The following is a 14367-nucleotide window of genomic DNA, read 5'->3' as shown; positions in this document are numbered from 1 at the left end:
GCACATTCCTTTATTCCTATATAAAAGAAATCAATTTCAAAATCTAGAACGATTTCGATGAAATGCAACTATGGAGTTGAAATTTGATGTGATGAATGGGTCATTTTTAATGATAAATGATATTACGAGATTTATTTTCTTAAAATTCAAATTGTTTCGTAAGTAATTGAAATTTCAAATGCCTTTTTGTAATTTTTTTTTTAAATTAAAGATTAGTTATCTATTGTTGACGAAGGATTTAAATCTCTCAAGATTTTTACTTTACAAGCTCGAGCTAGACTTGATGCCAGAAATAAGAAGAAAGAAAAATTGGTAAATAAAATTTACAAGTACACAAAAGAGATTAGATGCTGCCCCTTACAAATCATAACAATCACATAAAAAGNTCAGACCATTATAAACGGAAGGACTTTAATAAATGTTTAAAATCATAAAATAAATGTATAAACATAGCATCTAATAGAGTTTTATTTTAATTAACAGAAAATTACTTTTGCGGGGGTCGATGGAGATTTCGAAAAATTATATAGGGGNAATAAATGTACAAACATAGCATCTAATAGAGTTTTATTTCAATTAACAGAAAATTACTTTTGCGGGGGTCGATGGAGATTTCGAAAAATTATATAGGGGTCGATAATCAAAGAAGTTTGGCGACCCCTGATCTAGAATAATATAAAAGAAATATATTATTCTATACATATTTCTATTCCTATATAAAAGAAATCAATTTCATAATCTAGAATAATATTGAAATTTGCACATTCTTTTATTCCTATACGAAAGAAATCAATTTTATAATATAAGATAATATTGAAATTTGTTCATTCTTTTATTCCTATATAAAAGAAATCAATTTCACAATCTAGGATATTGTTGAAATTTGTACATTCTTTTATTCCTATATAAAAGAAATTAATTTCATAATCTAGAATAATATAAAACAAATATATTATTCTATATATATTTCTATTCCTATATAAAAGAAATCAATTTCATAATCTAGAATAATATTGAAATTTGCACATTCTTTTATTCCTATACGAAAAAAATCAATTTCATAATATAGGATAATATTGAAATTTGTTCATTCTTTTATTCCTATATAAAAGAAATCAATTTCATAATCTAGGAACGAAGTCTCTAGGAAAATTTGGTTGCATTGCAGTTGAACATTCTTTTATTCCTACATGGAAGAAAAAAATTAATTACATAATCCAGTAACGGAGTCTCCAGGTAACTGTCGTCACATCATTGGCACGTTCTTGACATTGATAAATCCGAAGTCAAAGACTCAAGCCACTGTGTAACACATTCAGTGGGTGACCTTCAAAGCCTACAGGCCCCAAAAACAAAAGAAAGATCTAAAAGAGGCAACAACTTCAAAACTGAAACAAAATGAACAGGCTTTCGGGTCAGGAAAGATAGAGACGAGCAGGCTCTAACCATGCGGAAACTTTGGCTCGATAGTCAAGAAATATCTCGTTCAAAATTGTAGTCATTCTTTTCCTTGAACCCAGAAGAACACTATCTTCGGTCTGTCTATTAAACCGGCCCTCTGTCTATTGACTCAGGTACGTTAATCTAGCAACACTGTTTGTCAACAATTTAAGGCATATAACCTATATTAAGTATTGTTTACTAAATAGGATTTAATTATAACAAGATGATTTTTGAACCATTTATTTTTATTTAATTTATTTAAATACAGCAAAGTGTGCCTATATCTTTGCTTGTTTTACTTGCTTTAATGTTTCTGCAGTTATTTAATTAATTGAAATAGCATTTTCTAAAGTAATGTTGGTTTCAAATTTTTAAATGTTTAAAAATATTTCTTATAGGAACCGGTGAATTAGAATTATAAATTTACTTTAAAGTAGTTTTGCGTTAATTTTATTTCTAATGCTTATTAACAAAATAAAAAGTTTAAACTCAGATTTTTAAGTTTTTTCTAGGCTTTTAACTTTTGTGTGATTCTAAATTTTTAACTTCATTTTTAGATTTATAATATTTTTTTTCGGATTTAAGATTAAACAAGTCATGAAATAAGTATTGATTTGATTAATGAACTTTTTATAAGCGTGTAGCCTCATTATGTGATACAAGTTTGCTACATTATGCTGCAACCTTAATATATCGCTAGGATTGAGTCTGAGTCATATTATAGTATTCCTAAATTTTGATTACACGGTTCAATTTGAATAACAACATGATCCAATTTAGTACGTTATCAAGTTTGTATTATGGTGTACCGTATTATGGTGCAATGCGATTTTTCTGATGGTGTACTTTCATTTTCTGAAGTGATTATAATAATTTATATTTATTGAACATGATTTTAATATCATATTAATAAAATAATTATTCTAATGTTATCTTAGCTTGATAACAGAAAACTCATTCCAAATTTTTTCTTGCGTATAATTTTTTATACTAAACGCAAAAAATAAAGTTTGCGTCCTTTTAATACAATGAGTTCTTGGTAGTCGATTAAGATTCTTCTCCATATCTTGTTCTACACTGTAAAAAATTCCGAATCAAATTATTGGAAAAAGTTCTAACATTCAGGATGCCGGTACTTTTTATCGTAAAATCCATTTTTACTGGAGTATGTTACGAAAACAAAATCTATTGCACCGTAATTTTTGCAATAATTATTACTGTAAAGTCACTGAATCACTCTCATTAAATAAATATTACTGTAAAATAAAAGTATAATATTTTACGATAAAAAATGAATTTTACGGATGATTTATTCAGAGTGCCGGTACTTTATACCGTAATTTGATCCAAAATTTTTTGTAGTGTGGGTAGTTAGCTTATTAGTTGAGAAAATAAAAATTTTTCACCTAATTTAATATTTTAAATATACAATTTAAATTCACATTTATATTCTCACTTTTGCTTTTTCTAAATATCTCGTATGCAGTTTGCGCTAAACAAATTAGCAATTTTTGTATATTAGCACAGGAAATAGTCAATAGAAGCACTGCATCCTCAAAATATTTTCAAGAATTTATCCCATACTCCTCAGTATGCACTTTTACATACAACAAGCTGGTAGGCAGTCTAACTTTTTAACCTGTTCTTACTCTAACCAATAGATTTTATACAAAGTTTGCAAAACGCAATTTAAAAACATTCAGTTTTAATCTATGTATTTGAATTTGAACTACTAACTCTAATCTTAAAATGTTGTTCAATTTATGAAAAATTTATTTTCAAGCGAAAAAGGGCAAATTGGATTTTAATAATTTTTACGAAATAACTTAAAAATAATATTACATATTGAGGCATTTTAAAAATTAGGATTTATTATTATCTTTAAGAAAAATTATGATTATAATGATGATTTTATTTAATTGAAACATTCTTGAATTTTAAGGCAAGTCGGAAATTTTATCCGGAGCAATAACTACCCTTTAACTGTTATGGCCTTTTTCTGATAAAATAAGAAATTAAGTTTAGTTTGAATCATTTATTAGGCGAAATATCTATTTAGACTAGACTATCTATTTAGACTATCTATTTAGACTTTCTATTTAACTCTGATTAATAACGAAAAAAATTGTGGATAACAAAAATGACTTATGTAAAATCTTTTAAGTAATTCTAAAATTGTATAATTATCTCAGTATCGGAAATATGAAGGTATTTAGTCACATGTAATTAAAAAAAAAAATTTCATGATTAATAGTTGTCAGTTCTTCCACGATAGGCAACTACATCTCAATTATCCGTTGTATGCTTTGCACAAATACTTGAATGACGGCTAATTGCATTTTTTTCTACTCGGATTAAAAAAGGCGGATAAGAAACCGATTTCGAAATGTCGTTGTATTCCTTAATTCAGCAATCTAACTCATACCCGAGAGTAAAAAGAAAAAAACATAAAATTTATAGTTTTAAGCTGGCAACTGGATTGGTAGTACAGAACGGTATAACTTACTAAGTAAATCTGTAGCCAACGGATTTTTTACATACAAAATCAACTTTTCTCCATAAAAGGTACACAAAGTTTTTTTCTGTGAAAGTTATGAAGAAAATCTGTACTCACACCAGATGTGGATATTTTGTGTCTATCCAAGTCGGGAGCAGAGATTCGAACCTGAGCACTTCGTTGGAAAGCGAGTGTTCTGTCCCCAGAGCGTCGCGGCTCAGTGTTTTATTATAAAGAAAAGACTTAAACTATCTTTACATAAAAAGTCTTGAACGTTGAAATCATATTTAAGGGTAGAAACGTTTAAAACCACAGTGGCCCACCTTTACAAAAATGTCTGGCCACTAAACTTACCAAATAATTGTATCTAAAGAAAGAAAATAATCAGGTACAAAAACAATATAGCAATAATCACAGCCTTATATGTACCATGTTCAAAACCATAAAACAATTGCAGAAGAGAAAGTACAGAAAAAAAATCGTAAAATGATTTGAGGAAAGGTGAAGTTATCGAACAGTAATAAAAAGCGCGTGGCAAAAAGTAAAATTCAATCCGTTTATAATTAGGGTGAAAAACGTTTTGTCAAAAACACAGTTTTAAACCGTCAAACATATGGAAGCAAAACAGATAATATTTTACAGTGTTAAGGTTCACCTTAGTGTTCTGGTTATGGCTCTGGGCAGACCAGTTCATTGTGTTAACCACGTTGTCGCCAGTCTATGGTGGCCTTTAAAATTAAACAACCAACTTGTTTTCCAAGTGTTTCAGAAACTTGCCTTCCTGTAAGCAACAACTGCCTTCCTGGAAGTACAAAACGTAAAAATTCCTCACCGCAAGAAGCCCACTATAACCTAAATAGTAGAAATAAGTCTTAACCTCATCATACCAAGAGTTCCAATCCATATTCAGGGTAATCATCCATACTATAGTTCTACCTATACTGATATGCATGGATATCAAAATGCTAATTAGTCAATAGAATTGTGCTATAATAACTAAATTCAGGTTGTCTACTAGTACTACTAAAACGAGAAAGGCTGAAAGATGGGTCCAGTACAAAGTAACCGATGACAGTTTTTAAAAAAAATGTAGTTAGTGAAATATTATTAAAATTTTTAAAATACAACCACATTAAATGGCTGTTATAATTAAAATTGAATAATGTTGAAGGTTGGATAAGTGCAATTTGTAAAGATATTTCTCTCACAGCGAGTAATGAGAGGAAAGGTGGGTTTATATTAAGTATAGAGAAAGTACATATAATGCCCGTGGCTATTTCATTTTAATAAGAAATACAATTTATAAAACTTTAATACATAGAGAAAAAAATATATAATTTTTAAAAAAAATTAAAGTTTTGAAGGAAAAAAATTTTTCGTTAGAAAATATGCTTAACTAAAAGTAAACATTTTTAATAAGAATCATGCTGAAATAAACAGCAGTATGAAAAGCAAAAAATAAATATATAATCAGAATAAAATAAGATAAAAATTAAAACAAAGCATTGCAACAATAGCCAAAAGTCGGCCAAAACGTTTAGGGAGTTAGAGGCTCCACAATCTCAAGACCAACGGCATGATTGTGAGATTGCTCATGGGTCATCTTTATTTCCTAGCCTTGTTGAACTCCCCTATTCCCAATCATTTAATTCTCAATTCTTCTTTAGGGAATCTTGTAGACTGTCTTCTGGTTTCAGTTCAAAATTACAAGGCTACTAGTTACGTTTATGAAGTCTTCCTCAAACACAAGTTTTTCCCAAAACGTGTTCCTCTGTCTTCTGGTTTCAGTTCAAAATTACAAAGCTACTAGTTTCATTTATGAAGTCTTCCTCAAACACAAGTTTTTCCCAATAAATATTCCTCCGTCTTCTGGGTTCAGTTCAAAATTACAAGGCTACAAGTTTCATTTATGAAGTCTTCCTAGAAGTCTAGCTTCTCCCAATACATATACCTCTGTCTTCTGGGTTCGGTTTAAAATTACAAGGCTACGGGCTTGAGCATTTATATAGCCGCAAATCCGATGTGAATTAAGAGTTCAACGCCAATATTAAAATAAAATATGTTATCTTGTATATCATATGTATATCTACAATAACAAATAACTAAACTTATAATAACAAAATTTTTTAAAAAATGATTAACTGTTCCCCGAAATAAATAATAATTATTTTATATATTTTTTATTACGTCATTTATGTCATGTAAAGTATATAATTTAACATTTCAGATTCCCTGAGAAACATGTGACCTTGATTTGGTTTTCTCTGTCATCTGTTTCAGACAGAATTAAATATACACATCATCTCCCGATGAACGCCAAGGGTGACTTTGAAGTATATTTAAATCCATTTATTTTTAATTGAAGTAGCGACAAGACTACTTCTAACAGTGCAATAATGGTGAGGTGGTATTTTGAAGCAGCCGCTTTCAATGGACTCAAATGTTTCATTTTCTTTGTGTGTCTAAGCTTTGGTTATGCTCATCCAGACATTTATAAAGTGAGACCAGGTAAGTGCAATTCTTTTTATTTAGATTTTATGCTCAAATTCTTAATAGTATACATAACAGAATTAATCTAAGACGTAATTAATTACAAGCAACTTAATAACCAATATATAAAACGGATATAGAACAGCACTGATTAGAAGATATAGTATTTCAAGAACTTGCAGACGGTTTTTGGAATATTCGACTAAAGACTTTTCTAAAATCCCAAATCCGACTCATATTGTATTGAAATTTTCATAGAATGTTGGAAAAGCATTAATATTATACTTGCATTACCTTTTTAATTACATTTGTAGTATTTTGCTTTGGTTATTACTTTGTTATGATGTTTCGCTTAAAGGTCCCCATAATTATAACTATTTGTCCATTTTTTGGTACATATACGATCAATTTTGTTTTTTTCTTTTAATTTGTAGGACTTAACCTTTAACTATCCGGTATCAAAACTTTTCCTGAATTCTACGAAATAGTCTTCAATTCAACAGTACCAGCTGCAGATTTACAATCCAGCGACCTTTAACGACTCTCTCTCTCTCTCTTTTCTAAATATTTTCCTCTTAGCTGTAGCTGGTCCCAATTATAATACAATCTTTTATTTCTTTTAAAATTTGTTACTTGAACTAAAAAAAAAGTCAAGAATCAAGTTTTATTTTATTTAAAAAATGCCAAACAGGTCGTTAAAGGTCGCTGGATTGAAAAATCACGCCTCAGCTTTGAGCTTCAACAAAAAAAATTGTTACATGGACTTTAAAATATCAAAAAATACATTTTTTACCCAATATTACAACATACTAAGAATTTTTTCTGTAAGTTTAATTCAATCGTAATAAAATTACGGAAGGAAGAATTTTAGAAACTCGTCCCTCTGAGCAGGTATAGTTGAAATTTACAAAGCAATGCATAATCTAGATTCTGCAGTGAATCAGATTTTTTTTAACATAGAATTCATCCAAAAATTTTATTTTTAAGCTTTACTTTGGTTTCCTTATTTGCAACTCCTTTCATAAAGCTACATTGCTTTTTTTAAATCATAAACCAGCCTTTTTTGCAAAGAACTCTCTTAAAAATATCAATTTCAATTTTTTTTAAATATTTCGTTCAAAAAGGAGCTACATTGTTACAAATTCTGTTGACGTGTTAAACGTTAGATGATTACACGATATTATGGTTCAACTTGGATTCAAAAAATCATTCAATCCGTTTATTTTTTATGTTATTTTATCTGCTTATTATTATTAAAATAAGAGAAAACTAGCTGCCTCTTTCGTTCGAAACTAACTCCTTAAAATTTGTTATGTTGGTAATAAAGTTTCTCAAGTTGGTAATAAAGAAACATTTTTAATATTAAACAGGAATTTAATCTGTGGCGTGCCAAGAGGTAAGGAGAGGACTTACTGAAAAGGAGGCATAAATTTGAATGTGAAAACTTTAAATTCATTATTATTATTTTCATGAAACAAATTTTTAACTAATAAACATTCGGCTCAAGCAAAATATTATATAAACGAAAATTGCGAAAATTATTAAAGTTTATTTTCATTAAAATTTAATTATTCTTTAAGAAAAACTTAAAATTACCTTGTTGGAACTAATAATTTTTGTTACCAAAGAATAATTCCTGTGGCCAAACGTGTTTTACTTTGAAAGGAGTTTAAAGTATGGATCTAGATTTTTAAAACATGTATATTTTTCCAATGTTTTCTTTTTAAATGGATTGGCCTTTTTTCCTGTTTCAAACAAGACTGTTATTTTTCTCATTACACATTACCGGTACAATGACCGATAAATATTATGCGTTATCAACTAATACTACTAATAGCATATAAATAAGCAAACGACATTGTGCACTAGTTACTTCTTGTAAATAATTAACAACTATGCTTCATTTTATAAGTATTTTTTTCAACATCCTACTTTTCTTCTATGCCAATTATATTCAAATGAGTAATAATTAATGTCAAACATTTCATCACATGTGGTAAAAATTAAACATTCTTTAAGAAAAACTAAAATTACCTTGTTAGAAATAATAATTTTTGTTATCTGAGAATGATTCCTGTGATCAAACTTGTTTCACTTTAAAAAAAGTTTGAATTTAGATTGAATTTAGATGTAAGAGTCTGATTTTAGATTTAGATTAGTAGGAATTTAGATTCTTAAAACATGTATATCTTTCCAATGTTTTCTTTTTAAATGGATTGGCCTTTTTTCCTGTTTCAAACAATACTGTTATTCTTCTCATTACACATTACCGGTACAATGATCGATAAGTATTATGCATTATCAACTAATACTACTAATAGCATATCAATAAACAAATGACCTTGTGCACTAGTTACTTCCTGTAAGTAATTAGCAATTATGCTTCATTTTATTAGTGTTATTTTAAATATCTTGCATTTTTTCCATGCTAATTATATTCAAATGAGTAATAATTAACGCCATACATTTCATACCATGTTGTGAAAATTACCCGCGGCATGCGAAATGTAATAATTAAATCATTATAATAAGAATAAAGAAAAACTGTATCAAGAATTGAATAACTTTGTTAGCTCTATTAGGTTATTATTAGGAAATAAGAATTTCCGGAATAGGAGAAAAAAATGATCTAGCTTCCAGGTCAAGTCTAGATTCTTGGCATTAAGTAAGCGTAGGGGTCAAGGGCAAATGTAAGAAACTTAATTCTGTCCGTGGCAATGATCTCTCTGTCAAAGTCGGCATATAATTCTAATTTTTTTCTCTTATCGCGAAAACATGGTTTTTACAGTTAACTGACCGAATTTATTGAATTTGTTTGACCTAGATTAGATTGCCCGATGCTAATATTCGTATATTTTACCACTCTTTTCATATCATTTCAGCGAACAATGTTTTTTTTTTATTATTTTTCTTCGAAATATAAAAATTATTTGTGCTTGCAACTTCCAGTTATTTCTGTTTTTATTTTATTGCATTTTTTATGCATTTAGTTTTATTGCTTCATCTGCCATTTAGATTTACATTAAATGCATTTTCCTCTTAGTTTCTATTTTATTTAAAATCAATAAAAAATAATTTCTGTAAGACTATTTTTATAAAAATAATTTTTTTACTGCCTTCCTTTTTAATAATTATATTAAAAAAAATATATTATTCTTATGTTTAAAAACTTGTTTGCTACTGCGCGTTTCAGACATTTTTTTTACACTGCCTCATTAATACATAAAAGAGTCAAAATAACTTGATTGTTAACCTGAGTTTGAACAAAACACGGACTGCGTGTAAATAAAATCAAAACCCAAAATTCATAAAAACAGTGCTAGCCAAATTATTTCACAATAATACGATTTTTTCCTCAAATTCAAAGTCATTTTTACATTTACATAGTTCTCTTCTGGAAAATGATAGAATATGACAATTATAACTTATGGCGCTATAATTGCAGAATTAAATGTGGTAAAAATTGTTAAAAATTGAGATACTTCGAGAAATGGAGATCGAAATAAACAGTTATGTTTGATAAATTAGGTAATGAATGATAAAAAAATTTTATTCCGTCCCACCTTTTGTCTGATTCTTCAAGATATTTGACTAATTTTAATTCTTTTTGGACGCACTTTGTGTTTGTTTTTTATAAGTTTTAAAGTCATAACATTAAATAAAATGCATTGAATTTATATATATGTGTGTATATTCAATGCAGAAACCTTTGAAAAGTTTTGAATCTTTCATAGTTATAAAAGAAGCATGGAGCAATCTAAAAAGAAGCAATCTAAATCCATGCTTTCATATCAGAAGAAAAGAAAGAATAAAATGTTTAGATACTATTTAGGTTATTTCAAAAAAAATTTAAAAAACACAAAAGCATTCGGCTGCCTTTAAAACTTGTTAAGTGAACTGTAAAGTTTTCTTTTTATTGACAGATAGCGGAACCATTAACTAATATTCATGATCGTCTGGTTTTTTTCCTGACGATCTGGACAGACAGAAGACGATTTTAACTTTTAGCAGCAAGAATTTGACCTAAGGCTAGATAATCAGGGCAAGGACGAGAAGAAGAATAAATGAAAAAAAAACTTAATTAAAAAAAGTAAAAACTGAAATCTTATTTTGCAGTTTGCAGAATTTTCAATCACTTCCTAGATTAACCAGAACATAATTATGGAAACATCTCGCAGAGTAGAATGTACATTTGGTCACCAAAATATAAATTATGGTTAAGAGATAACTTCAAATAAGATCCTAAAATATCGAAGAAAAGCACAAAGGAAACGTTTAGATGTTATTTAGATTATTTAAAAAACGCTTTTGATCGAGTTTAAAACTAAAACAAGCCGTATTTTCTTTTTCTTGAAAGTTAGCCGAACCTTCAGCTGTTATTCATTATCGTCTAAATTTTTTTCAAACGATCAGGACAGGTAGCAGACGATTTTACCTTAAATGAGACCTAATTTTTTTCAGCAGCAAGAATTTGACCCCACATTTCAAAATCAGGTCAAGATCGAAAAATATTATTAATAGAAAATAAAAACTAAAATTTTATTTTGCATTTTATAGAATTTACAATCAGTAACTTATTTACCAGAATCTCTATTAAATAAGCATCTGGCAGAATAGAATATATATTTGGTCACCAAAATGCATTGTGAATTACCGCTAAAAGATTACTTTATATGGTTGAAAAACTATATGATAGCTTTATATGGTCATTTAAAAACTATTATGCACGCAACATTACCTGAACTGTGTACAGTTCTCATATAGCCAGTAATTGATTGAACGCTTGAGTGCAGGAATAGGATCATGAAACACAGATAAACTGAAAGAACATCTGAAACGCGAATCGAGTAATAAAATAAGCAATTATTAAACTGCTATTTGCTTAAATCGTAATCGTTCGTATTTTCGATAGATTTTGCATATATTGTTCCTCTTTTAATGAGTTGATACGGTTCAGTTTTTTTCTACGTAAGTTAAAAATAATGCTAACAGTATAATAATTTAATTATTTTTAAAGTTGTTTAAGCTGTAGCATAGCTTTTATGCAATGCAAGATAATAAAAATCGGAAAATATTTTTGTTTTCGTGAAGGTGGAAGGTAGCAACTTTTAACGATTTCTTTTGGATTATTTTATCACAGACTGAAACATTTTAATTGTTTTTTTAAACTGTTGATATTCAAACTTCAATTTCTGGATTTGTTTGGAGAATGAAACTAAATTGGATTAGACTGAATGTTTAATTTTATGGCACAAGCCCTTGATTATGCTTAAATTTACAAACATTTTGATTGTCCTTAAAACTGCTATTTGTTTAAACAGATCATCGTTCGCATTTTCAATAGAATTTGCATAAATTGTTCTTCTTTTAATGAGTTGATACGGTTCAATTTTTTTCTACGTAAGTTAAAAATAATGATAATAATACTTTGATTCTGATTTATTTATAAGCATTTAATAGTCACTAAATACTCGAGATCAGAAACTCAAACGGTTTTATAAACGCTGGTAAATGGCGTCTTGACGGATATATCGGTATACAGTTGATAAAAATTCACAAAGATATAAAATAGCAAAATCAAATTGTATGCTTACTTATCGTTCTATTGATAATTAATTATAACTTTTTCGCTTTAGAGGTTTTGATTTCTAATTTTTTTCCCTCACTACAAAATAAATTTATATTCTAGATGAAATGGAATTTATCTTATTCTAGCTGAAAATCCGTTCTTCCTACAGGGCGAAAAAATTAAACTATCAATAATTTTCAGTACTGAAGAACATTACAAAATCGTGCGCAAAACTGAAAGACATATATCAACACTATTAATAAAGCAGAAATAATTTCATTTTTTTATTGGTTTTTATCATTACCGGTGACTTTATGTTATTAGATTAAGTAAAATGCACTTTTAATAATTCAAACCATCAAATTAACGTATCTTTTGGAAAAATGATATAACTCGAGGCAAATTCATGATGGTCAAATTTACAACAATTAAGCAATTTTCACTAGTAATTATCCCTTTCAAATGCCTGTAAAACACCTCTTTCCACAATATCAATAGTAAAACTGAACGATACTGTTGCAGTTTTAATGGGAACTAAATATACTGATTTTACCTACATTAGCATATTTCGTATTGATTAAAATTGCACCAGTTACCATAATACCAAAAGTGTCTATTACCAAAATTAATTAAGCACCACTAGCATTAATAATACTATGACGATTTTTTATGTTTCTCCTAAACGAATTAGCACCATTTTTCTATAAACTTTGTGTTTTAATAAATAGCTTATAGCTTTATTTTAATTAGTACCTGCTACCAAAATTAATTCGACATCATTGACTTCAATAGCAGTATGGCGTTTCTTTACTTTTCTTCTAAACGAATTAATATCATTTTTCCATTAATTTTGCATTTTATTGCATAGTTTATTTTTAATTTCAGTTATAGCACCCATTAACGAAATTAATTTATCATAATAGATATCGATAATTGTATGGCGATTTACTATGCTTCTCCTAAATGAATTAGTATCATTACTCCACTCATTTTTCTCTTAAGTGAATATCTTATTTTTTTATTCCAATTAGTACCGTTTACCAAAACGAATCAAGCATCATGGGCATCAATAATTGTATAGCGATATTTTACCTTTCTCCTAAATTATTTAGTATTCTTTTCAAATGCCATTGATTTTAAATTATTTAGTTTAATAGTGATATGTTTTAAAAGCAGAATTACAAAGAAATAAACACGTGGTTTCAGACTACTTAAAAATACTAATTTGAAGACGTAGTCGGCTTATGCTTCCAGCTCACGTTGATCAATGAATTTATCTGACATAACCAAAAATATATAATTAGATATCTAAAAACATGCTATAAACTCCTTTTTTGATGAATGAGAGCTATATTCCCTGACGCTATATTTTAAACCATCAGCAGTTCCATTTGTAAGTCCATTTGTGATCCTGGGACGTTGAGGGCTCCAAAAGTTCAACTTTCAAGTTCAGTTAGTAAAATGACTATACAAACGATTTGAAACAGTTAGCTATATGTAGTTACAAAATATGCTTCTATTTACATTTTTGGAAGATCTTTCTTCATGTTTTGATTTAATCTTAATCTTTATTTTTTTCACATTTAATGATATATCAGGGATTTTATAATGTTATGTGCTGCAGTTATGTTTTATTATTTTGTATGAATTTCCTCTATAAATATAAATAATTAAAATGCATATTGTCATTCTTTTTTTAATTGCGATTTTTCACATTGTTATATTTATGTCAGGAATTTGTCGAACCTTTTTTTCACAATTAGAGAAATAAAAAGAGTTGATAGTAACTTTCGATTTAATATAAAGTTAACTAGTAACTGTGCATTATGTTTTTTTTTCCTTCTGCACCCTCTGATGCTAGTTATACGTTAGTTATATCTAATGTTAGTTCTAGTAAGTTAAAATCTTTGGTGCTATGTTTTAGGGGATGAATTCCATGTTTAAACATCTAAATAATCAGATGGGTGAATTATGTCAACAGAATCTCTATTTTTCACAAAGGTTGGGGTGAAAATGTTACAATTTTAACCTATTATTTTATTTTATTTTATTTTATTTTATTTTATTTTATTTTATTTCACTTCATTTTATTTTATTTCATTTTATTTTACTTCATTTTATTTTATTTTATTTTATTTTATTTCCCATCCAGGGGCGAGTCTTCCCATTTTAGTTTTATTTAATTTTCACTATTTTAAATTGCAAATAAAAAAATTTTTACCGACGGAGGACTTAATTCAGACTCTAAGGAAGATGGCGCTGTAGTAGTTTGATCCGTTTTTATTTATTTGGTGTCTTTTTAACCGACCTGTTCAAACGTTTTTTGAGAGATTTGTATTGAAAATCAGCAAACTTTTAGTTGGTGCTC

The 14367-nt window shown here is 28.1% G+C and overlaps 1 protein-coding gene across 1 annotated transcript in view; it reads left to right on the top strand.

Moving 5' to 3' along the window:
• Window positions 1–1388: 1388 nt before the first annotated feature.
• The window catches only part of LOC107439948 (serine protease filzig), a 53433-nt gene continuing 40454 nt past the window's right edge, over window positions 1389–14367 (top strand). The window contains exons 1-2 of the mRNA XM_043042850.2: window positions 1389–1574; window positions 6168–6448. Coding sequence (XP_042898784.1) covers window positions 6337–6448 — 112 coding nt within the window. The 5' untranslated portion in view covers window positions 1389–1574; window positions 6168–6336. The remainder of the gene's footprint in view (window positions 1575–6167; window positions 6449–14367) is intronic.

This window comes from Parasteatoda tepidariorum, chromosome 3 (genome assembly GCF_043381705.1).
Source record: "Parasteatoda tepidariorum isolate YZ-2023 chromosome 3, CAS_Ptep_4.0, whole genome shotgun sequence".
In the NCBI taxonomy this organism is placed as follows: Eukaryota; Metazoa; Arthropoda; class Arachnida; order Araneae; family Theridiidae; genus Parasteatoda; species Parasteatoda tepidariorum.
The sequence above is the reverse complement of the archived record's forward strand: the minus strand, read 5'-3'. Positions and strand labels throughout refer to the sequence as shown.